At 56.1% G+C, this 22,921-nt stretch overlaps 10 protein-coding genes across 10 annotated transcripts; 6 read left to right on the top strand and 4 right to left on the bottom strand.

The window, feature by feature from the left end:
• Nucleotides 1-1,373: 1,373 nt before the first annotated feature.
• BU26DRAFT_426545 (FAD/NAD(P)-binding domain-containing protein) lies at nucleotides 1,374-3,196 on the top strand (the record flags this gene model as incomplete). The annotated part of the gene is made up of 5 exons (XM_033823681.1): nucleotides 1,374-1,538; nucleotides 1,585-1,615; nucleotides 1,672-1,951; nucleotides 2,004-2,133; nucleotides 2,258-3,196. 5 exons carry the CDS (start codon nucleotides 1,374-1,376, stop codon nucleotides 3,194-3,196), a joined length of 1,545 nt encoding a protein of 514 aa, XP_033684355.1.
• Nucleotides 3,197-3,533: 337 nt separating this feature from the next.
• BU26DRAFT_316505 (glutathione S-transferase) lies at nucleotides 3,534-4,644 on the top strand. Its single transcript, XM_033821992.1, has 3 exons — nucleotides 3,534-3,704; nucleotides 3,769-4,540; nucleotides 4,593-4,644. Exons 1-2 carry the CDS (start codon nucleotides 3,551-3,553, stop codon nucleotides 4,422-4,424), a joined length of 810 nt encoding a protein of 269 aa, XP_033684354.1. The 5' UTR covers nucleotides 3,534-3,550; the 3' UTR covers nucleotides 4,425-4,540; nucleotides 4,593-4,644.
• Nucleotides 4,645-4,812: 168 nt separating this feature from the next.
• BU26DRAFT_595120 (uncharacterized protein) lies at nucleotides 4,813-6,362 on the bottom strand (the record flags this gene model as incomplete). Its single annotated transcript, XM_033834928.1, has 1 exon — nucleotides 4,813-6,362. Exon 1 carries the CDS (start codon nucleotides 5,887-5,889, stop codon nucleotides 4,813-4,815), a length of 1,077 nt encoding a protein of 358 aa, XP_033684353.1. The 5' UTR covers nucleotides 5,890-6,362.
• A 172-nt stretch (nucleotides 6,363-6,534) lies between these two features.
• On the top strand, nucleotides 6,535-7,278 carry BU26DRAFT_565003 (uncharacterized protein; the record flags this gene model as incomplete). The annotated part of the gene is made up of 2 exons (XM_033833336.1): nucleotides 6,535-6,610; nucleotides 6,671-7,278. The coding sequence occupies 2 exons, from the start codon at nucleotides 6,535-6,537 to the stop codon at nucleotides 7,276-7,278; spliced, it is 684 nt and encodes a 227-aa protein (XP_033684352.1).
• Nucleotides 7,279-7,337: 59 nt separating this feature from the next.
• BU26DRAFT_540633 (acid phosphatase/Vanadium-dependent haloperoxidase) lies at nucleotides 7,338-9,277 on the bottom strand (the record flags this gene model as incomplete). The annotated part of the gene is made up of 4 exons (XM_033831557.1): nucleotides 7,338-7,370; nucleotides 7,437-8,320; nucleotides 8,382-8,682; nucleotides 8,735-9,277. The coding sequence occupies 4 exons, from the start codon at nucleotides 9,275-9,277 to the stop codon at nucleotides 7,338-7,340; spliced, it is 1,761 nt and encodes a 586-aa protein (XP_033684351.1).
• Nucleotides 9,278-11,053: 1,776 nt separating this feature from the next.
• BU26DRAFT_519451 (uncharacterized protein) lies at nucleotides 11,054-12,082 on the top strand. Its single transcript, XM_033829059.1, has one exon. The coding sequence runs from the start codon at nucleotides 11,155-11,157 to the stop codon at nucleotides 11,737-11,739; it is 585 nt and encodes a 194-aa protein (XP_033684350.1). The 5' UTR covers nucleotides 11,054-11,154; the 3' UTR covers nucleotides 11,740-12,082.
• Nucleotides 11,870-12,236, bottom strand: BU26DRAFT_565000 (uncharacterized protein; the record flags this gene model as incomplete). The annotated part of the gene is made up of 2 exons (XM_033833335.1): nucleotides 11,870-12,107; nucleotides 12,232-12,236. The coding sequence occupies 2 exons, from the start codon at nucleotides 12,234-12,236 to the stop codon at nucleotides 11,870-11,872; spliced, it is 243 nt and encodes an 80-aa protein (XP_033684349.1).
• Nucleotides 12,237-14,475: 2,239 nt separating this feature from the next.
• On the top strand, nucleotides 14,476-15,735 carry BU26DRAFT_564999 (uncharacterized protein; the record flags this gene model as incomplete). The annotated part of the gene is made up of 1 exon (XM_033833334.1): nucleotides 14,476-15,735. The coding sequence occupies one exon, from the start codon at nucleotides 14,476-14,478 to the stop codon at nucleotides 15,733-15,735; it is 1,260 nt and encodes a 419-aa protein (XP_033684348.1).
• A 774-nt stretch (nucleotides 15,736-16,509) lies between these two features.
• BU26DRAFT_316411 (uncharacterized protein) lies at nucleotides 16,510-19,453 on the bottom strand. The gene is made up of 5 exons (XM_033821991.1): nucleotides 19,174-19,453; nucleotides 18,609-19,104; nucleotides 17,796-18,558; nucleotides 17,238-17,739; nucleotides 16,510-17,180 (listed from the first exon to the last, which is right to left on the bottom strand). Exons 1-5 carry the CDS (start codon nucleotides 19,291-19,293, stop codon nucleotides 16,674-16,676), a joined length of 2,388 nt encoding a protein of 795 aa, XP_033684347.1. The 5' UTR covers nucleotides 19,294-19,453; the 3' UTR covers nucleotides 16,510-16,673.
• A 620-nt stretch (nucleotides 19,454-20,073) lies between these two features.
• On the top strand, nucleotides 20,074-22,765 carry BU26DRAFT_316404 (uncharacterized protein). The gene is made up of 3 exons (XM_033821990.1): nucleotides 20,074-20,716; nucleotides 20,763-21,365; nucleotides 21,417-22,765. Exons 1-3 carry the CDS (start codon nucleotides 20,274-20,276, stop codon nucleotides 22,687-22,689), a joined length of 2,319 nt encoding a protein of 772 aa, XP_033684346.1. The 5' UTR covers nucleotides 20,074-20,273; the 3' UTR covers nucleotides 22,690-22,765.
• Nucleotides 22,766-22,921: the final 156 nt, after the last annotated feature.

Raw genomic sequence — 22,921 nt, 5'->3', positions numbered from 1 at the left:
TGGACGGGAGAAGTAGCAACGAAGCAAACGATCGGAATATAAATGGCAAAATCCACAAGAAGGGAAAATAGCGAAGGAAGAGCAACGAAAGAAGAACAACCAAGCACTCAGTCTCAAAATCCCCCGGAAATGAGAGAGAAGGCGCTGCTGGGAATGAGAAGAAGACTTCATCGCAACAGCAGATGTCCATCTCTTTATGCGTTTCTTCTAACCGTCGAAGGGAGGAGTCGAAGTACTCCATGACTCTCGAGTTTCCATTCCTACTAACCAGGCCAACAACGCACCCGCAGTAGTCGATACTGCTGTAGGTGTCAAGATGTGCTGATCACACCCTCGCCGCCATCGTCGCCATGTCGAGGCGGACAAGTGTTACGAGCGGTGCTGCAGCTACTCCAAGTCTAGCCCACGTCCCCGCGCGAATATGCACCGGAGGCGGAGACGTGCACGCACCTCGAGGCACACAGAGCTGACGCGCTCCAGCCAGCATGCAGTTCAAAAACCGTTGGAGAACATGTCGCGAATCCGCCGTCGTGGTTCTCCTGCGAAACTCTGATGCCGAGCCTTCTCGTTCGAGGCGGCGAGGCGTACGCGTTCAAGGCAGACTAGACGCGCTATCACGCAGATGCTGACGAACTCGTCACATATGTACCTCGTCGCTGGTATCGGCTACTCAGTTGCAGGAGCGTCTCGTCTGATCTTTTTGTTTGGTTCCTGATGATCGTTGCCGTTTGGGAGGCGAGGGTGTTTCATTGGGTGCCCGATACGCGAGTCATCTAGCTCTCGGGCCCGGGGTCTGCGTTTGAACGCGCAAAGATAGAACGTCGTCGCGAACTTTGTTTTGGACGCTGTTTGGTGATTCAGCGCTCCAGCGCTCGGGAGAAACGTGCCTGGCGCTGGCGGCTTTTGACAAACCCGGGTTCTGTGTGTGGTGGAATTTCCTGAGCTCCGAATTCGCTCGCCAAGTCGGCCCTCGCTAAGGAGCACCACAGATGGCAGCCCAGCCCTTGCTTCTCACACCATCTGGTCGTTTATCTCATCAGATAAGATGGTTATCAACTCCGAGGGGGCCCGAGGAACCAATGCGGAGCGTTGATCTGGTCAGATCAGGTGAATACGACGGGATGGCACCCGCAGTGGAAGTCCGGTTGGGCACCTTGATGTTCAGCTGAGATCGTGCCTTTCGTACCCCTCGCATCCGATCGGAAGCCCTCCAAGAGACTAGTATATATATGGCACGCCCATTCCCTCTCCCTAGATGCTGGAAAGAAGGTTTGTCCAGCCATCTCGACTATGGCTGAAGGCGTCACGGTCGCGATTGTCGGGCTCGGTGAGCTATCCTCCTCGTCGGGATGAGCACGTTATGCTGACGCGGTATGGTAGGCGCGCTGGGCCTGGTGGCGTTAAAGAACCTCGCGGAGGAAGGCTTCGATGTGACGGGGTTTGAGAGGAACGGATATGTGGGCGGCTTATGGCAATATACCCAGGAAGACAAAACCTCCGTGATGCGGGAAACGGTAACCAATATCTCGAAAGAACGGGTGTGTATATCCTGCGTTCGATAGAAGCCGGAGCTGATACCGATAGGGTTGCTTTACTGATTTCGAATTTCCAGCTGGTATCTCCTCCTTTCCTTCACGGTCGAGAGAACGAAGGAACGCTGATCTCCTGGAGATGTGCCGACGCATCCTTCCGCAGCGCAGGTGCAGCAGTATCTTCTGGAGTACACTAAGCAATTCAACCTCGAGCCTCGCACCCGGCTAAACACTAACGTTCGACGCGTGACCTTCGACGAGAAGAGGCACAAGTGGGCCCTAGATATTGAAGACCGACCTACGGAGTACTTCGACAAAGTCGTCGTCTCAGTTGGCGCCAATAATGTTCCTAACATTCCTACCATTGAAGGGATGCATAAGTTTGAGGGTGAATGCATCCATTCACGTGCTTTTAAAAGGTTACGCTTCCATGCAGATGCATCGGACGGAGACCATAGCTGACTCGCCGAGTAGGCCGGAAGATCTCAGAGATAAGCGCGTAATGGTCGTCGGATTCGCGAACACGGCTGCGGATACAGCAACCCAGCTAGTCGGTCATGCCTCAAAGATATATCTTTCGCACACACATGGCAACTATATCGTACGTGCTTACCCCCACCTTTTGTCCTTCCGCATTTCCTGTCACCAGTTCTTTCCCATTCAGACTGCACGCCCTGCTTCGCCACGCGGATTACAGCATCGCTAAACATTAGTATCGACCCCAGATCCCTCGCGTGATCGACGGCCGCTCCGGGGACCACTCACTCAGCTACCGTCTCGTTAATGTGCACAACTTCATGACCTGCTACTTCCCGAACCTAGCGGAGAAGATGTTCAACGCCTTTGTGAAGAAGCTGCAGAACAAGTGCTTCACCATACGGCCGGAATGGGGCTTCGAACCCGCACCCAGCTTGAAGCAATCCATCCCCATCGTCTCCGATGACCTAGTCTCCTGCCTGGAAAACAGCAGCGTGGAATCCGTACAAGGCATCAAACGTATCCTCGCCGGGAAAAAAGTCGAACTGGAGAACGGAGAGCTCGTTGAAGTAGGCACCATCGTCCTCTGTACCGGATACAAGTCCGACTTCAGCATCGTGGACCCCGAGTACGACCCCACACGCTGCACCACCAAGGCGTGGGCCGCCGCCGCCGGCTCAAACGGAAAGCCGCTGCCGCGCCTCTACCAAAACATGCTCAGTCTGCAGAAGCCGGAGAGTCTTGCCTTCCTGGGCAGCGTCGCCTTCACCTTTCCAGCCTTCCAAATCTACGACATGGGCACCATGGCTCTCGCCCAGATCTGGAAAGGCGCGGCGTCGCTCCCGCCACGAGAAGAGATGGAGAAGGCGGTAGACGAGCACCACGAGTGGGTGTGCAGCCTTGCGAGGAACGGGAGTGTGTATCCTGGCATTGCGAAGCCGGGACCGTGGATGCGCTGGGCGAATGAGGCTGCGGGGACGGGCGCCAATGAGTATCTGGGCTATGGGTGGAAAGGGTGGATGTTCTGGCTGAGAGATCGCAGGTTTTGTAATTTGCTGATGGGTGGGGTTTATAGCCCGCACTTGTTTCGGTTGTTCGAGGGGAAGAGGAAGAAGTGGGATGGTGCGAGGGAGGCTATTGTGAGGGCGAATGAGGGGCCGTACAAGGAGAAGGATAAGGATGTTTAGGCCACAGGATTGGGCATAAGGCAGCGGGTAAGCTTTGCAGTGGAGGACTTGATTTGGTGACGTGCAGTTAAGGCTTACCATAAGCAAGGGGGGTTTTAGTTGCTTATAACGCTGTAAATGCTTATAGTAGATGTAATTTACTAGGTAAGAAGTAATTTCGTTGCTAGAGTAAGGAGGATTTGTATGATCGTAATTTACGCCAAGAAATTGCTTATGGTGAGCCTTGACTGTAAGGGCTTTTCATATCGAGCCTTGCGGTGTCGTTCTCGTTCTTTGGGCTTCGGACATAACGGCGGAAACAAGTCCCGAAGATTACTAATAAGACCTACTCTTTTTTGCCTCATCCTTCCATGGATGACTCACACATCTCACATAAAACTACGCCTTCGCAATCACGACGCGGTGTCTCATTGGAGGCTCACCGAGCACAACAGGTATGCTATCGTAATCGCTGCAACCGTACGAGAATCCGAGCAGGATGCGGTGGCAGCTCACGCGCTCGAAAGGCATTTAAAGCCCTCCAAAACCGCACACAGTGCAGCTATACGCTTCTAACTAACATCGCCAAATACCCACCTCCACTACAATGGCTCCAAAACTCAACCTCTTCCTAGCCCCAGGCGCCTGTTCCCTGGCCCCCCACATCCTCCTCCGCGAAGCCGGCCTCCCCTACACAACAACCACTATCAGCTACAGCACCGGCTTCCTACCCGAGTACCTCAAGCTCAACCCCAAGGGGAAGGTGCCCTTCATGCAGATGGACGATGCCGTCATCACCGAGACCCCAGCCATTATGACCGCCATCGCACAACTCGCGCCCACCAAGCACTTCCTCGGAAAAACAAATCTTGAAACTGTGCGCTGCTACGAATGGATGAACTGGCTGTCCGGCACGCTGCACGGGCAAGCCTTCGGCGGCTTATTCCGCCCCGAGCGCTTTGTCACGGATGCAGCGCTGGTCGGTGCTGTGAGCGAGAAGGCCCGGGAGACCATCGCGGGCTGCTATGCGTTTATCGAGGAGAGGCTGCAGGGGAAGACGTGGGCTGTGGGCGAGGATTTCTCGGCGGTGGATGCGTATTTGTTTGTGTTTTGGCGGTGGGGCAATATGAAGGGGTTTGAGATGAGGGAGAAGTACCCCGAGTATACGGCGCTTGTGGAGAGGGTGGCGGAGAGGGAGAAGGTTAGGGAGACGGTGGAGGAGGAGGGGGTGGGCATGTGGGGGACTTGAGAGAGAGGAGAAAAGGGGGGGGGCTACTTGGTTGGATTTATCGGTGCGGGTAGGTTCGTGCTTTTTCGAAGGATCAGAACTCTCTGTTAATAGGAAGAAGCTGGTAGAACCTGCGAGTATTACGCATCCGTACAGGACGAGAAGTCAGAAAAGCTAAGAAGGATCCAGACCCATCTGAAATGGGGGAAAGCGGCATATTTCCCTAGCCCCCGGAGTGATGCATGCAAGCACTATGCGCTTTACCTAGCCATACATTCGTAAGTCCCATATAAAAGGAAGACGAAGTCTCTTCACCCCTCCATCCCCCGTCACCTAATGCACTCCGTTCCTATGGCTTAGCGCAATCAGCGTTCGTTCATTGAGCCCATTTCGTATTCATTGTTCACCCTCAGTCTTGCTGGCCCTCGAGGAATTGACAGTATGATCGCTTCATCGAAGCCGAGGTATCCTCGGATGTAGAGTTCTTCAAACGCGGCTTCTCGCCAACTCCCGATTCGGTCTTCATGGCCGGCTTTTCCTCAGAGGGAGACACGGCATCGGGATCTTGCTTGATGGGCTGTGTAGCGCTGGAAATGGGAGGCTCGTCAGGGTCCTTCTTGACGCACGCCTTCTCTTCAACCGTGGTGGCTTGTGGTTCATTCTTGACCATCGTGCTCCCTCCAAGCGGGTCGCTGATTTTCGGATCCTTGATGGATGGCGTAGCGGGATTCGCCTTCTGCTGAATGTTTGCACCATCAGTCGCAGCCGGGGATACTGGTTCTTCATGTTTCTGTTGCTTTTCTTTCGCTAGTTGCTTCTCGCTCGCCAGTTGCTTTTCGCTCGCCAGTTGCTTCTCGTTCGCTGGTTGCTTCTCGTTCGCTGGTTGCTTCTCGTTCGCTAGTTGCTTCTCGTTCGCCAGTTGCTTCTCGTTCGCTGGTTGCTTCTCGTTCGCTGGTTGCTTCTCGTTCGCTAGTTGCTTCTCGTTCGCCAGTTGCTTCTCTTTCGCCAGTGCCTTGTCTCGCAGGAGAAGCGGAGAGACGCCCCGTAAGACTCTAACGAGGGCATCCGACCCACCGCCATTGCGAAAGTCATTGAACTCGGGCCTCTTCCCGCACAGAACGAAGACACAGATGACCAGAGCCCGCATCCCATCGCACCAAGGATACGCGTGCTGAGCCGGCAACAGGTGGCAGAATGGAGCCAGCCAAGTGATGCCCCTCTTGCCGAAGTCGGCAGTGCGTCGGAGGTGGCCGCCGGCAGAGGTGAACGACAACCAATTCTCATTCTTCCATTTGCTATCCTGATCGGGGAAGCGCACCCAAATGCGGGAGCCTTTCAAGTGGCCTACGTGCAGGTGTTGCTTTCCATCTTCTTCCTCGAACGTGAACGAGTCTTGAGGAGGGAGCGCTTCGTAGGCTTCTGGGCACTGTTTCTTGAGCAAGGCGATGAGCTCTGAGCGGGTATATCGCGGGTTTCGTCTTCCCATGGCTGGGAATATTAACTTTCTGTTCTATTATGTGAGGGGCAATCTACTGACCTTGATTTGCTAACGGACTGGGAATGGCAATGATGGATTCTTGGTGAAGCTTTCAGCTGGTAGGGAGCGTTTCTAGGGGATTGGGAGAGGAGAGGCTGGAGGAAGTTGAGAAAGGGCACTAGGTGGCTCTTTATATACTTGGGAGGGAAGCCCGCGGTCAGAAGCCCAGGGGCCTGGTAAAAGAGACCCGATCGTATAATCTCTTGAACCAGGATCTCTCACCTATCCAGCGTCCAATGTAATAGTTCATAGTCAGTATTACCGCTGATAATGCAGCAAAGACATAGGAGGCGGAATATACCTTCACTCAAACTCTCGAAACGTCGTGAGTGAAAGTAGCCGGTACGGCAATCGCGCAAGCTCGATAAGTCTTCCGTATATCCCACAGTCAGCAGCGAACCTCGAAATATCTTGCCCGTTGCCACGGAACATGCCCAACATCCCACAGTGGAGACACCCTGCCCTACACCACAACCCACAGCACTCCGATCAAAGTTCCTACCGAAGGCCATCACGCAGCACCGACTACCCGTTTCGCCGACGCCCACGAAAGCACTTCTCCGCCACCACATCTAGCACCCAATCCCTTCAATCATGTCCGACGACCCGCTCGCAACCCTCTTCCCACCCGCCAACACTTCCCCCTTCAGCAACCTCACCTGGCCCGATTGTAAGCCAACCTCATGGTAAAAAAAACGCTGATTATCTGCTAATCGTTCCGCCTCCTCAGGGCCCGACGCGGTCTACGACCCCCAGTTCCCCCCCTTCGTCGCCTCCTGCGGCGGCATCATCTACGTGCGCGACAGCCTGATCACGCAGCGCAGCGCCGCGCTGACGCAGCTTCTCGGCGCGCACTCCAAGACCTTCCTGCAGCAGTGGGACTTCGAAGCCCAAGATTCCGAGGTGTTTGTGCGCGCTATCGCGCGCGATCAGACGCTGCTGGCGAGCTTCCAGGCGGGCGCTGTGTATGCGATTGAGAGGCTGAGGGAGGGCATGCCGAGGGAGGCGAGGGAGGAGGGTTTGGCGGAGTGTGTGGATGCGTTGGAGGCGGATGTGCATAGGCAGTTTACTGGGAGGCTGGTTGTTTATGCGCGGATGCTGGCTGAGGCGCAGGTTGTGGCGCTGGCGCGAGCGGGGGAGGATGGGGCTGAGGGGGATGGAGGCCCACGGGACGGGGATGCACAAGGTGATGGAGAGAAAGAAGAGCGTAACGTCGGAGAAGCGGCTGCTGAGGGTGGAAAGAGCACCTCGAAGCAAAGGAAGCGAGCCAAAAGCAGGAAGGCGAAAAAGGTTAAGCAGAAACAGAAACAAGCGAAGGAGGAAGCGAAGATGGAATAAACTATGGATAAGGGTACCAAGATAGATAACGCCAGCGTTGGCAGGTTCTAGAGCCGAATTCAAACGTGCTCCCCATTGGCTCCATTGGCACCCTCAGTGGCACTGCCATTAGCTCCATTCGTGCCTCCATTGAGTCCATCGGCACCGCCGTTCATGACCTTCTGTGGCGGCTTCTGCTCAGCCCCTTTCATGGGCTGGATATCAGGGGGTGTGGGCTTCAGGCCACTCTCAAAGATCTCATTCGCGATGCCCATACCGAGCGGCACACCGCCGATTGGGAACATCCCCTCACAGCCTCGCCTCGGCCCCATTGTGACATAGCGGATGTCATTGACCGGCTTATACCTCGTAGCGCCGTTCTCATCGACAGCATAAACATGCGGGACGTTAGTCGGAACTAGGATGTCCTCGGCCGCCGCAGCATCGAAGCGCCAGTGCACGCCTAGGAAGACGCGTGAAATGGCGTTATCGAATATGGCCTCCCAAGCGCTTTTGAACTTGCGGGGCCAGCACGTGCGAACTATGCCGGGCTGATCCGTGATCTTGGCAGTGGGATCGTACCGCTTGTCCAGGTCGCGGCTAATGCCGTTGAGCTCCTCGGATAGGAACTCGAAGGCGATGCTGTCTGGCTCATCCTTTGCCCAGTTACCCAGACGCCCGTTATAGTAGCGACGGACGATTTGGAACGCAGCAGCGCCGAATGTGGCGTGGCCGCTCGGATAAGCCGGGAAAGGAGGTTTGAACGGGATGTCATTGGTATTGGTGGAGGGGGCGCCAAGGGTGAGGAAGAATGGATCACCGTGGGCGTCACGGCCATCGTCACGAACACCGCTCAAGGGGCGCCAGAACTCGAAGTCCCACTTCTCTTTCCAAGCAAAAACGCCAGCATCGGCCATTGCAACATTGGCCAAGGCCAATATGCGAGCAAAGTCGGCGTTGTTCTGCTCGTTGTCGATGTCTGGGTGCGGCTTGTGGGCGACTGCGATCATTCGAATCATTTGGTTGTACTCGCGCGGCGGTGTGCCGATGAGATTCGAACCATCTAAAGTAAGTCAGCATGAATCCCTTGTGCTAAGTGCGGATTGACCGAGGGAGTAGCATACCGTATGCCCAGAAGTGACCCACAGCTGTTTGGAATGGGTAGCGTTTGGTGGAGTTGAGGGCGGTAGCACCGCCCATGCGGATGACATCGCGGATGGCATCATCATATTCTGCGAGACCATCACATTCTTGAGTGCGAATACCGGGAGGATCCGCAATCATGTGTTCACTTTGAGTGGCAAGACGTTTCGCAGTTGCCCCGTAGTATGGGCCATGGTATCTGTGAGTGGGTTTCATGGGCCCATCAGGATCGTTGTGGTCAGCTGGGACGATGAATACCGGGTGGGTCGGTTCGTCGTCAAACTTGCCAAGTCAGTAAACAAATTAGAGAAACCGCGAAGAGTATAAGACTTACTTTATAGCGTCCCGGTTCAGGGCAGTAGCCTTCGGAAGATACACCTTCTGGATGGAAAAGAAGTCTGTATATGACCCTTGCTACTTCCACTCCGAACCTGTAGCTCCTGGAGGCCCGATGAACGCCGCCAAACTTGGTGATGGAGTCATCGAGGAGCTTCTTAAGCTGTAAGGTGGAGTTAAACGCGGTGGCTTCAGTGAACTCTGCGTAGAGCTTATCCAGCATCCAGATAGCCGCGCCAGCGACTGCCTGTCTGGCATCACTAGCACCAGCGGGATCGGGCAAGCGGTATGCCTCCGGCATATCGTCGCCTGGGGTTAGGAAGGTCTGGAAGGTGGCGGACGGCTTGATGGCGAAGTAGGCATCATGTATTGCGAGTTGCAGCATTCCCAGAGCCCTTGCGGAGAGTGGCGGTCCACTTTGAGGCCCATTGACTGTGTGGGTGAGGCGATTGAGCTCTAGCCCGACCTGGTTCCAATACAAGATGTAGTTCTTGCTGAACGCAGCTGGTTCAGCAACGGGAGGAAGGGGGATTCGGCTCATGATGAACTAAATTGGATAGTGCTAATGGATGGTGCGTCAGGGGAATGATGTGAGTGATGAAGATGAAAAGAATCTTAGGACGATCGAGACGTTTTATATACCTTTTCCGGTAGCCCGTGGCATTGCACCGCAATACCCGGTTGGGTATTGAATCCGAAGTGGCTACAGGCACGATGGCTGCCTAAATCATACCATTGTCCTGAAAAGTGCTTCCGTGGGCATGTGAGCGATGTATGCTGCCAGTGCCCGAGTGAAGGACGATATCAGCGCAGCGGTCACATCGGAGGGTCTGGGCCAATACGAATAGTCGATTGGAGTAGTCTGGAGGAAGACTGCGCAAGAGGGCGGAGTGGGCTTATTGGACGACGCCTTGGCTCGAACAGGTGTTGGCTGTCATCAGAAGATCATAGTGACCACAGAAGGAATCCAGAGCTGGACTGCGTCAATTTCTTCATCGAAGCCAAGTCTTGGGGCGTATAGGGCTGAGAGGGCGCGGCTCACATTAATAACATCTTGTAGGTCAGAGGACACTGCGCCGGGAAACCAGTGGTTGTACAGAAAGCCAGATGATGTGAGCCGAAAGCTGATTGGTGGGCACCGACACAACGTTCTGACAGGCTGAACGTCGATTCTGTGGATTTCAGCTATGCCGTGGAGTCCAAGAAGTAGGCAAACGGAACATGTCACCGTTACTCTCGTCCGGAGGCAGGCAGTCCCGGAGCGGCACCGGTCTTCTGCCTTGCCTACAATTCACATTCCGTGAACACAAATCGGCGACCCCAGCCCCTGAGCGAACCGAACCGAACGGAACCGAACCGGACACTCGATCGACAAACGGAGTCACTAATAAGTCTTTGTTTGGATGGCCGTAGCCGCCAAGTCCCACACCTGCCCTTCCGCGTAATAAGAAATGGGATGTCTTTCTTGTCGATCTAGGGCTGAGTCCTATCATGAGGGACGCGTTGCGTGTGAAACAAACTCTAAAACCACTGACGTTGATGCAGAGGAACGATCACACGGGCTGAGAATGACGATCCGAAGGAAACCGCAAGCCATGTGGTTTGCCCTACCTCTTGCCTCACCGTTTCTTCGTATCCGAGCTGTAACCTGGATCGGAAGATCGAGCATAGCCCACATTGTCCCGTTCTCCGTTTCTTCCGCGGATTGGCCAGATATACAATTTATGCCGGGTAGTGCCGTTGACAGCTCCATAGGGGCCTGGACCTACGATCCGGCGTAGAACTCGCTTGGTCACCCAGCCACCGGATGCAGTAATTCGTGCCCACTTCTTCGTGCTCGGGAGCTGATATGTCTTCTTCTATTCCCTATCGACTCTGTGGATCCGGATCTATATCCCGTCCGCCGCCATCTCCAAAGCGCACAGCTGAAGAAAAATCCGTGATATGCACCATAGCCCAACCGGCCGATCTCCTTCAGGTCTATCTGCAATGTAGGGCAACTTGATAGACTGGGGTTAGCGAGAAGTTTGGCGGCGGCGAGCTCTGTTGGGAGACGTGTGAAGAATGGCGAGTTGTGGAGATCTGTTTAGCAGGTCGTCGATCCGTGATGGTGAGCTCCAGGAAGGACTACTTGATGCGTTCGAAGCAGAACCACTCGCGTCTGGTGTCTACAACGTCGACGCCGTATGCTCGACCTGAAGTGTGATGGAGAAATACCCTGGGTGAGGTTGCAGCTGCACGGCTCGGCTCGCACCGGTCTCTCGACGTAACCCGTCAGAGCTTAGCCTCACCAACCCCGCGGAAGTATACGTGCGCCGTCATCGCGCAGACCAAACCCATTGACTTGCATGATAAACACCTCAATTCTCCATTTCCTCTCCTAAACCATTCATCGAGCTCAAATAGCCCCCAGCAACAATGACGGCTCCATACGACCGCGCCCTCTCCGCCATCGACGCGGCCCACGCGCTCGATCCAAAGAAGATCACCGTGGCCGGCAAAGAGCTACCATACGAATTACATTATGCCCAGAAGTGCTCCGAATACCTCGCGAAGCGCGCTCCGTCCGCCTCCGAAGCCCTCCGCCTCGCGATACGAGCCCAGCACTTCCGCCGCTGGGAAGTCCCCCGCGACTCGTACCCTATGACGCGCATCGGCTACCACGCGTGGCGCACCTTCCTCAAGAAGCGGCAAGCGGAGCAAGTCGAACACATCTGCAGAGAGTCAGGCTATACGGATGATATTGCGGGACGCGTAGCGGCGCTGATACGCAAAGAGGACCTCAAAATGGACGAGGAGACGCAGGTCCTCGAAGACGTGGCTTGCTTAGTGTTTCTAGACGACCAGTTCGAGCAGTTTGAGAAAGAGCACGATGAGGATAAGATTATTAGTATACTGAGGAAGACGTGGGGCAAGATGACGGAGAAGGGTCACGAGCTGGCGCTGCAGATTCCCATGAGCGGAAGACCGCAGGAATTGGTGCAAAAGGCTCTTGCGGGGTGAATCGTGGATTTGATTGGGATTGCTACATAAAGCGGAGAATCTGGGATATCTCAAACTGGGCCGATGGAGGGAAATCCTTCATGCCGGAAGTCGCAGATGCGAAGGGTCGCGATGCCTCGTAGCGAGAAGATCAAGCGCCGCCCTCTCGTTTCGCATACTCTTCCTCCATGCGCTCCTCATACAAACGCTCCGCTTCGAGCTCAGCCTCGGTCTTCTTCGTGTGGGTTGCGGATGCTACGCTCTGCGTTGACGGCTTCTCCACGTCGTGAGCCGTCGATGCCGTGGCGGACGTGCTCGTCGCTGAAGTCGACTTTTCGGTGGTCGACGGCATCGGGACTGGCATTTTGGATTCGTCGTACGTCGAAGAGCTATTAAAGTCAGACTTGGACAGACCCGGAAACTTTCAATCGTACTCTTCCTTGCTGTTTGTTGGGTAATGTTGGATTTGGAGTGGGTACGGCATCAGCCTATATACACGAGCGATAGTGTTACGTCATCGTGGCGGTGCTCATGTGGCTGGAATGTTCTGTCACATGATTGCCACATTCATCCACTCCCATTGCTCCTATTACGAACACCTGCGTTTACTCATCAACTCAAGGGCTCTACGGACACGATTTATTCGTGACCACCGCAAATATACTACTCTTCATCAAGGCAACTGACCCCAGTACAAGCGCATGGAAACCTGCCTCGAACGAAGCGACAATGTCCTCCGACTCCCCGACATCCCCATCGCCATGGTCACCGAGAGCCAATGTCGTTTGGTATGCTCCAAGCGTTGGCGGTTCGCTGTAAAGAGAAGCTACGCTGATAACCTATCCTTCGCATCATGGAAGCCATGGCAGCAGAGTCTAGACATGTCACGATATGTGTTGGTGTAGCAACACTTCAATGAAACCTGCAGGCGTAAGCCTCAACTCATCATACACTGATAACGCGCCTAGCTGCGAGCATGGCTCGTTACACATGTCTACTCTTACACGGTGCTACCTACTCACGCGCGTATCCTCGAGGACTCATTCCCGGAGACTGAGTCACCTATGAATGATTTGGCGCAAGTGGACTATCATCAACATACAACCAAACAGTCTTATTTGCCCTTGCGACATCACCAAGCCAAAGTACACAAATACCGCACACGCATCCCATGCCTCGACGCCCTATCTACAACCCATCGCTCCCCTCGGCGGAATGCTATAAGAAACCCCATCTCTTCCTCATAGCAACACCGCAATAATTCCACTTGCAACACACCAAGCAAAGCTCCAACCCCATCAATACGTCCACATCTCGCCAAAATGCCCTGGAACTTCCATCGGTTCAGCGCCCGCGGCCACGGCCAGATCATCGATTACAACAACTACCACCCCTCAACGAAATCCTGCACCATGTGCCGCCGCCACTCGGTAATGAATCGCGACTACAATATATGCCGGTCGTGCTATCAGTGGACTTTGGAGGGGACGTTGATCATAGAGCTGCAACTGCGTGAGGCGCCGTTAGAGCGGCAACCGCGTGAGGAGCCGTGGTGGCGGGTCTGGCGGTGAAGCGCGGTAGAGACTGGGCTGCAGGAGGCGGAAGCATGCGCTCGCTCTTGGTGACGATAGTCCTGGCTCGCTCATGCGGACGGGGCTTCAAAACCAGCGTTGTGAAGAACCAGCTTGAAGAGTGTACATTCATGTGTTGTCCAACACACTGCAATTCCATAACAGCGCATCACTCGCTCCAGTATATAAAATATACCTTACTCCCTTCTTCACACATGCTCTTACTTACTCCCCATCTTCTCCCCTTCCCCCTCCTCAAACGTCGCTCCCAACACTACTTCAAGCAACACAACACAAAAGGTTCCTAAAACAATGCCTTCGTATTTCCTACGTCGTTTCTCAAGCAAATTCTGCAAGAAGTGCCACCGACGCCCGATAGAGATTCGCAAGTACCGTATATGTCGGACGTGCTATCGCGAGATTTCGAGTAGGCCGGGGGCCAAGGAACGGAGACTGCGGCGCTTGCAGACGCCGTGGTGGCAATTTGGGCGTAAATTGGGGACTTGCACATGCTGTGAACTGTGTTAGAACTGGCGCGCTTTCTTAGTAGCTTAGTAACTATATAGACTTAGCTTTAGCTACTCTAGCTAGCGCATTTCGGGCTGTGGGCTGTGGATTGGGCCGCAGCACTGTAGGAGGCTCGATGCAAAATTGAAAAAGTCAAGCTTTGCGCCATGATACCCCGTGGTTTTTCTCCGAATTTAGTGCTGCCACTCCTAGAAGGGCAACGCTTAGAAAGACAAGCCGAACGAGCGAGGTCAGTTGAAGATGAATATCCAGACTCTTGGTGGTTTGACATAGGCGAGCCTGATATCCTTCACGTCCCAGTCCGCAAGCCATGTCACTGCTTCACCACGCGCCGGTATTCGATCTCACGGGACCAGAAAAACCATTACAAGCCCGACGCACGTGCCCATAAATTCACACAGCAGGGCATACAAATTCGTCGCAAAACGCCCAATTCACGTACCCAGCTAGGCACGATAGTTCGCGCGCACGTTCCCACAGCGTAGGCAGGCACAGCACCAGCACGGGCAAAACAGCAGGAGCAACTACGCACCACGCACGTTTCCAGTCTCCCCATTCGCGGGCCGGCACACCTAACCTTCAAGCGCACCTCTTCTCGCCCACCTCAACCTCTTCTTCGGCACCGCATGCAGCATCCCCCATCGCATGCAGAACAGCCATGGACCCAGACTCCCCCGCACCACCGCTCGAGGACCTAGAAAGAATATCCGCCATCTCCACCGGAACTCTTTCCGACGCCGACGCCCTCGCGGACCTGCACGCGCGCCGGGCGAACTTCGCCCCGGAGAACATGTCGCTACTCACGCCGCCGCAAATCCACCAGGGTCTGAGCATCTTCGACCATGCGATCGGCGTCGAGGCGCCTGCTGCGCTGCAGGCGGGGAAGGCGGTCGTCGTGGTGTTGAGGGAGACGATGATCGCGACGGGGATGCTGGTGAATGCTGCGCTGAGTGGAGGGGGGAATGGTGAGGTGTACGCAGGCGGAGGCGGAGAGATTAAAATGGAGGAGACGAGTTCGCCGGTGGGGAGTGTCGCGGCACCACCACCAGCAGTGTTCACGGGAGCAAGAGATGGGCCAAATGAGACGGGGACTGCGGTGTCTAAGCGACGACGGCGGGAAGAGAAAAGCGCGCAAGACCCGCCACAGCACATCTCCAAGCGCACACCCAACAAGCTCCCAAAGCACGACGCGCAGAGCAGCAGCAGCCATGCAAACGCCAACACCAGCCCGCGCCCCCGCCTCATCGTCCGACTCCCCGTCCGCGTCCCCATCGACTACTTCTCCCGCCCCAAAGCCCTCCGCCGCTCACTCCCAGTCTCCTTCCCAGCGAGCATCATCATCCCGCGGAACCGCAAGAAGACGCCCCCCAAGCCCAAACCCAAACCCACCACCCAGCCCCCAGACTCGGACGTCGCCATGCTCTCACCCACGCACCCCGCCGTCTCCGAAGCCAGCTGGGAAACCACATCCACATCCACCACCGCCCACCTCTCCTCCCTGCCACCCTTCCCGCCCTTCCCACCCCTCCAACCGCGCGAACTCACCAGCTTCTACAAGGGCCTCCTCACGGCGCTGGAAAACATCCTCGAGGACGCCGTCTCGCACCCGTCGCACAGCCTGCTGGACCTGGTTAAGAACCTGGACGAGGAGAAGCCGACGGTGGATGACTGGGAGCGCCGGACGGTGCTCAAGGGCGGCGAGTACGTGTATGAGGCGCTGCGGTGCGTGTGCGAGGACGAGGACGAGGACGACGGGCGGGGGGATGTTGGCGGCGGGGGAGGAGGAGAAGGTGTGGGCGCGCTGTGTCGCGGGCTGGAGGAGCATGCGCGGCGGGAGTATGGGTGTGTGGAGGGTCGGTTCGATAGGGGGGAGCGGCCGTATGGGGCGTGGGGGGAGCGGGTTTGGGGGAAGGAATGAGGGAATGAATGGTGCTGATGCTGCGGTTGAGGCTGAGCGGTGATGCACGACGAGTTCGACGACGGATTGCTCGTTTTCGGAGAAGAGGAATTGCACACGAATAGTCTAGCCGGCGAGTGCTGGAATCTCAAAAGGGAGGAAGGAAACGACATGCCGTGTATTTGTGTATTTGTGTAAGAGAAAAGCTGGGGTTCGAGCAATAGGGCACCGTGCTGTGTGGAAAGAGCACTGTCATCGACACAAGAGGTCCATATACAAACAGATAAGAAACATCACTTTGGAGAAACGCGGGGATATGCGGAGACGACTGCATTCAGGATCGAAGCGAAATTTTTTGACTGCAAGACTTGAAGAGATAGGTACTGAGGCAGACATACCCAGACCAGCTGACCATGAAACCATTACATACCTGATCCATTGCTTCAACGCCTTCTGTTTGCCGTCGCTCGTGCCTCGTCGACCGCCGCTCGACGCTGTGTCTAATGCCCCCATCGACCCCAGAAACCCGTGGTATATCGTCATGTGCGTCGTAGTTTTCCCAGCCAACACCTTCGCTTCAAAAGACCGACGGACAAAAACTCCCTGCCCAAATGCTACAACGAAAGTCTAGAGTACAAGTATATAAAACAGGCCAAGCGAATCAGCCTGAGATTAGTGCGCGCGGATTGCTGACTCTGTAGGCCTCGGCAACCCTTGCCTGGAAGGGGAGGCATCCACGGTTTGGAATCTGACGGCGCCACTTAGCGCTAGGGACGCGTGTGCTGGCCCCACATTCCTCGATAGCTCACGAGCGCTGGTGGATCTCGGCGACGCTCGGAGCGCGATGCTTTTGTTACCCCTTGCGTTGGCGTCTTTCGGTTTAAGAGACCGATACGGATGCTGATGGGAGTGTGCTAGCAGTCAGCACGCATTGTCTGGTTTGTGCTACCGACACTACTTCAGTACGACTGGACGTATGGCCGAAATAGCTGGTGACTCTGCTGGATCATCTCCTCGATTTTGCCCGTCTCGTTGGCCTCAAAGTCCTGCATTAGCTGCATTTGCTGTTCTTGGTTCAGACCCGAGCCCCGGCTCTCTTGACTCCACTGCGGGTAGAGATAATCGGTCATAGGATAGCCGTGATTGGCCGCATAGTTCTCGTTGTATATCGGGGATGTGAGCGGTTGAGAGGCGGTAGGCATGCCGAAAGACTCGTGGTGTGGCATCGAGAACGTGGGATTCCACTGAGGAAGCTCTGCGAAAGTGGTTGGAAGAGGAGTAAACTGTGTTGTGGGTGTGTAGTTGAAGGCTGGAATGCCCGTATCAATAGAGGACTTTGGGCTCGTGTCCATATACAGCTGCGGTGGCATCTGTTGCGGAGAGGTATGGAGCGAGGTAGATTGGGCTCCTGGAGAGGTGTCTGGGATGTTTGGTTGAGAGGCGTTGAAACTGAAGAGCGGCTGGCCCTGGGTTGTAGGTAAATAACCAAAAGGCGGTTGTGTGTTTTCCGAGGGCGTGCTCACAGATGCGGTGGAGGCGGTCGCTGGGCTGGTTGTGCGAGACCTATTAATGCCCTCCACAATACTGTTGGACAAGACCGAGGCGCTGTCTGAAGGTGAGCCAGCCGCAATGGGAATATCGCCGTCCTTGTCATAGATTTTCATGCACGCGCCGATTAAGTTGTGATATAGCTCTAGCGCAGAGGCGACGCCGGGCCATCGTTCGGACGCGAGTTCGATGGATTCTAGCGCAACGTTTAAATGGCGTTCGACCTCGTCGCGGTTGTGGTTGCGACGCACTTCCGAATACGAAAGGGTCCAGAGCATGACATTGACCACCATGAAGATGGACTGTGTGAAGATCCAGGTGAGGTCGACGCTCTTCGTCTCGATCTGCTTCCGTGTCATGTAGATGTTGTACTCGCAGGCATCGTAACATAGCACCGCAGCATGCGCCGTTGGTCGTGGGATCTGCGGGGACGGACGATAGAGGAAGCAAACCATGGTGTTGTACCTGCCAATGAACCTGCGTTTCTTGTAAGAATTCCTAGAAGTGGTGGCAAAGAAGCACGAGGCACTTACCAGACCTTGTTTAGGCCAGAGCCGCCGTCCATCTCGGGGCTCGTATCTCTCCACGCCTCCATCTTGGCTTGCATCTCGGTAAACCAGGGGTCTTGATCGTCCTTTGGCTCTGCTCGTTTCCTTTGATATAACTTCCGCCGAATCTCCAGCTGCAGCAAGCGCATTTTGAAGAAGTGTATTGCTATCCATTTCTTCAAGGAGGCCTGGGGTGCCGGACGTATCCCCTCTTTTGTGATGAAATCATCGTCGACTAGTTCGCAAAAGTTCACATCGATGTGTTCGCGCCTGGTGGCAAAGTGACTGGGCCTACCGAGACTGTGGGATAGCCCGTACTCCATGGTGAGTATACTCCAGAAGAGGCGGCGGCGCATGTCGACGTCGAGCGGATCGGCCGGGCGCCCACCGGGGCCCCCTGTTATTGTTTTCTCCTCATGTAGACCTAGCGCCTGACATAACCTGACCCCAAGACCGATGATGTAGTAGACTGCGGTCCTAGTCGGAGTGAGGAGAGAGTAGCCCGCGATAAGAGCGAAGCACTGCAGCGTTTTGAGGTTCATGGGTTTGATGGCCCCCTCGAAGAACTTCAGGGCGGCCAGATAGTAGCTATCGGCAAGCCCCGCATACTGCGTGTCCATCTTTTGCAGGCTGATGGCAATCACCATGCGGAGGCAAAAGTTCTGGTACGGGTCAGTCGACCCTTTGTAGACGTCTTCGACGTCCTGGGTAAAGGTGGGCTCGTGGAACATGGGGTACATGGGGTGGACTGCGGAGAGTTAGCTCACTGCGGCTGAGGGTGGCGAGTGGGATACGCGCCTTTGCAGTAGAAGAGCTCGACGAGCAGATTGGTGAGGTCTCTATTCGGCAGCTCTTCAGCCGCAACGTCGCTTACTAGCGGGTAGACCTTGGAGGTCGGCCTTGCATCTTCCTGGTCGAACGTCGCCTTTATAGACTTGGCCCGCGCATCCGGCACGATCTCTGTGATGCTCTTGGAGTCGGTGAACTGCTTCGCTAGCTGCATCACCAGGCGCGTGATGGTGATGCCGCTCGACGGGCCCAAGAACTTGGACTCGTCGGTGTCCTGCACGCGCACAGCGGCCGCTCCGCGCATCACATCCTCGGGATCCGGCTCTGCATCGTCTCTCTCCAGCTCGGCCAGCTGCTTCTCGAGCTCGCGCACCTTGTGCTGCAGGTGCACGACGTAGTTGCGGGGTATCTTGCGACCCTTTGCGGGATCGTAGTACTCGCAGTGGGAGTTGGTCCGCTCGCAGGGCCCGCATCGGGGCAGGCCCGGATCGCATCGCGTCTTGCGCTGTAGAGAGCACGCTCAGTCTCAGTGCTGGACGGCACCGCACGCTTCCTCTTGCGCAGGGGCGCTTACCGTGCGACAGCGACAGCACGCCGTCAGTGTGTGGGCGATCCTGCTGGGCGACGCCGTGGTGCCTTCGTCCTTCGCCTGCGGCAGCCCATTGTGGGTGTTCTGGGTGCCGTTCGGGTCCATTATCGCCGCTGGAGTGATCGGGGGGAGGCTCGCGGGCAAAGTGCGGCGGGGAGAACGGGTGCGGATATAGCGGTGGCGCGCACGTCCATCACAGTGCAGGAGTCGGCAATCTGGGGAGGGCAGGCGGCGGTCCAGGGGGAGGTCGATGGGAGGCACAGACGCCGTGGCACAGCCAAGCGCAGAGTCAAAGAGGCGGCCGTCGAGTAGTCGTCCGTTTGAGCGTTGACGGTGAACCTTGGGCGCTCCTGGAGGGCAGGCGAAAATTACGGCGCCCTGATACGCGCCTGCCCAATCGGCGGCCGCCTTGCGCAACGCAGCCGCATGACAAAGCCGGCGCGGCGGGCAGAGGGTTTCGTTATGTTTGCCGGCGTTGGTCGTCGTCGGGGCCGGCCGCTGATAGGCTGTGCCTGCGGGCCTAGCACGCAGCCGTCAAAAGAGACGTCAACCGCAGACCCTCACCGCTGGCACATGCATCGAAACCCCGACAGCGCTGAACCCAACGTCGCTGTCTGCACTACAGCACTGCGGGGCACCTCCGGAACGCCTAGGCGCAATCCGTCCCGCCGTCGGTGAGGCCAATCGAGGCTGAGTGCGCACTGAGCCGCTGCTGCGCCCCGCACGCCCTGTACACCCGCCTCAACACCACCCAAACCGGCACCACACCCTGACGCACGAGCTGAAGGGCTCCGTGGTTGACGTCGTTTGCGCTCCCAAGCTCCCCTCGACGTTGTACTCCCACGCTAAACCCGCCCCATTCGTCGGACGACCCCTAGTAAGTGCGTTCCCTCCCATGGACTCGAGACATTTTCAGCCATGTCCGACCCCCATGCCCTCGTGTTGCCAGCTTCCTTTGTTCTGTATACATACCCGCTTCTTATTAGCTTCCCGCCGCTATCCCGTTCATTTCCCGTTTTCCCTACCAGAGACTCTACTCGTTTCCTAATCGGGTCTTCACGTGGGCCCTGAACTGATCAGCCATCATGATTCTAGACATCCCTCCGCTCTCCGGCAACAACCTGATGGTGCTGGAGACGCCGCTGCTCCGCGTCAGCAGGCCGGTGGCTGCCTGCCAGAGATGTAGAGCCGCCAAGATCAAGTGTGACGGAAAACTGCCGGCCTGCACGGCATGTGAAAAGTCAAACCGCGCATCAGAATGCTCGAGCACGAACGACCAGTTCGCCCGAGGGAAGGAACGGAGCTATGTCGCCACTCTGGAAGCGCGTGTCGAGAGGCTGGAGAAGAAGATCGCTGAAGCAAGAGCTAGGAGAAAGTCATCCTCAGTATTAATGCTAGATATTGACACAGCGACTCCACGAAGGACGTCTGTGGACACTGTAAGGGGAGTAAGGCCCATCACCAAACGTGCAGCACGGCGGAAGGAAGCATTAGACATTGATGAGCTCGTATCTGATTTTGGCCTGCTGTGAGTGCCACTTGTATCCAACCTTCCCCATCACTGACCGGTCCAGCGCCGTCAACGCGACGGCAAGAGACTTCTATGGCTTCACGACCGAGATGTCGTATGCCCGGCTGATCCTGTCTGCGAGTTCCAAGGAGCCTATGCCGGCCGGTCTCACCAAGGCCCTTCCGCCGAGATTTGCCGCCACGCCGCTGATCCAGCATTATTTGAACAACTTGTTCACACTGCTGCCCATTTTCGAAGAAGCCACGCTGTACTCCTGCGTCGACGCCGTCTACCATATGGACGACACGGCAACGGCCTTTGATCATTGGATAGTACGCATGGTACTGGCCGTAGCATGCTTGTCACAGTCTGAGCAACGCGGCGACACCTTGTATTCGGACGCGGTTGGCCATGTCAATGCTGCTCTCGAACATGCCGAGAATGTCTTGCATCCCGGCTTCATCAGCAGTATCCAAGCGCTTATCCTGCTTGTAATTTACGCCACGATGGATCCTCACCATTTTGACAGTTGGACCCTGATAGGAGCCGCTTCTAGAGCCATGGTCGATCTTGGCATTCACCAGGACCCATCGAGAAGTACGCCAATATCTCGGGCCAAGCTTGAGATAAGACGACGGGTATACTGGTGTGTATATGCCTTGGACAGGTATGTGGAACCTAGTGCTTTTGGATCCTTCTTACCTAACGCCACCTGAAGGTCTACATCACTCGTCCAAACACGGGCTTTCTCCTTCTCGGATGATTCGGCTCACGTCGCGCTTCCTTTCCACAGCTCTGCCGCTTCATCAAGGCACTCCTCCCCCCAGTCCCAGATCTTCCTGCAATCTTTCGACTCAGCGCTGGATCTATTCAAGATTCGCGAAATCCAATCGGAGTGGTACATGGACCTGTTCCAGTCAGGGCGCGATCCGTGGCAGGACCCCTATCCGTACGTTTGGAAGATGTATAGCAGGATGACAGACTGGTTCCAAGACATGTCGCAAAGTACCTTACCGGCCATCAAGTCGTTCTTCGAGCTCGAGCTGCTCTACAGCTATGTATATATCCTATCGCCAAGCCCCCGGATACCGCACATTCAAGAATATGCTCAGCGATTGATTTTCGAGCACTGCATCGCGTATGCCACGAACCTGCTTGCGCTCATCTCCAAGCCTTCCAACACAACCAAGCCACCTGTCACCTTCTACGACGCGATGCGTGCCTATATGACTGGCCGCCAATTCGTCGACGTCCTTTCCCGGAACACCGATATCATCCTCAACCCCATCCCGCCGACACCACCCGCTCCTTCAGCACCCCCAACGGCTTCCGAAGACCCTCTCGCGCCACCCGTTCCGATCTCTGCTCCACCTTTCCCTGCGCCACTCCTTCCAGACGGGCAGACCGTCCCACAGGATCCCACTACGCGTGCGATAAACGCCATCAACGACTTCACCACCGTCCTCTCCCGCTTCGGTCTCCGCTTCGGATTCACCCACTGGCGCGACCGGTTCCAGCGCGAATCCGGCGCCCTTCTCTCCCAACTCTACCACCGCTCCTCCGTAACCCAACACTCGCCTCCCCCTCAGAGCATCCCTCCCCACACCCAGGCTTCAACGCCGTACCACCCCCAGGCTTGGATGCCTATGCCCGTTACATCTACATCCCCACAGCAGCAGATGTACCACGGCCCCACCACGCCTCCCACGGCATACCCCCCACAGCCGAATCCCTTCTCGACAAGCCCCTACAGCGCGCATCCGCTCTCCGCTCCGGGGCAGATGCCAGACTGGACCACGACGCCCTCGCCGCAGCCGCAGCCGCAGCAGCCGCAGCAGATGCCGGATATGCCGCAGCCGACCGAGGGCAGAGTGAGGCAGGCGCTGATATATGGCCCGGGGATGCCGCAGCCGCCTCCGCAGCAGAGCCAGGCTGGGAGTGCGCCAGTTCTGGATCCAGGGCAGAGTCAGGGGCAGGGTAGTTGGGGATGAGCAAGCTATTGGTTTGTTTTCGCGAGAAAGTGTATGATTTGGCGTGATTACTGTTGTTCTAATTTCTTGGGTTTGGGAATGTTGCGCCAGCGCGGCGTATGGAAAGCTCTGTCTTGGAGCGCAGAATCCTAGGACACATAGTTTTAGCACACTAGATATGGACTTCAGTCGAAGCGTTTATTGTTAGCATTCCTCGCTTTCCGCGCTCTACAATCCGGCCCAAGTTTTCTCG

This window comes from Trematosphaeria pertusa, assembly GCF_010094035.1.
Source record: "Trematosphaeria pertusa strain CBS 122368 unplaced genomic scaffold BU26scaffold_7, whole genome shotgun sequence".
Taxonomy (NCBI): domain Eukaryota; kingdom Fungi; phylum Ascomycota; class Dothideomycetes; order Pleosporales; family Trematosphaeriaceae; genus Trematosphaeria; species Trematosphaeria pertusa.
This window is presented reverse-complemented; position numbering and strand designations above follow the sequence as displayed.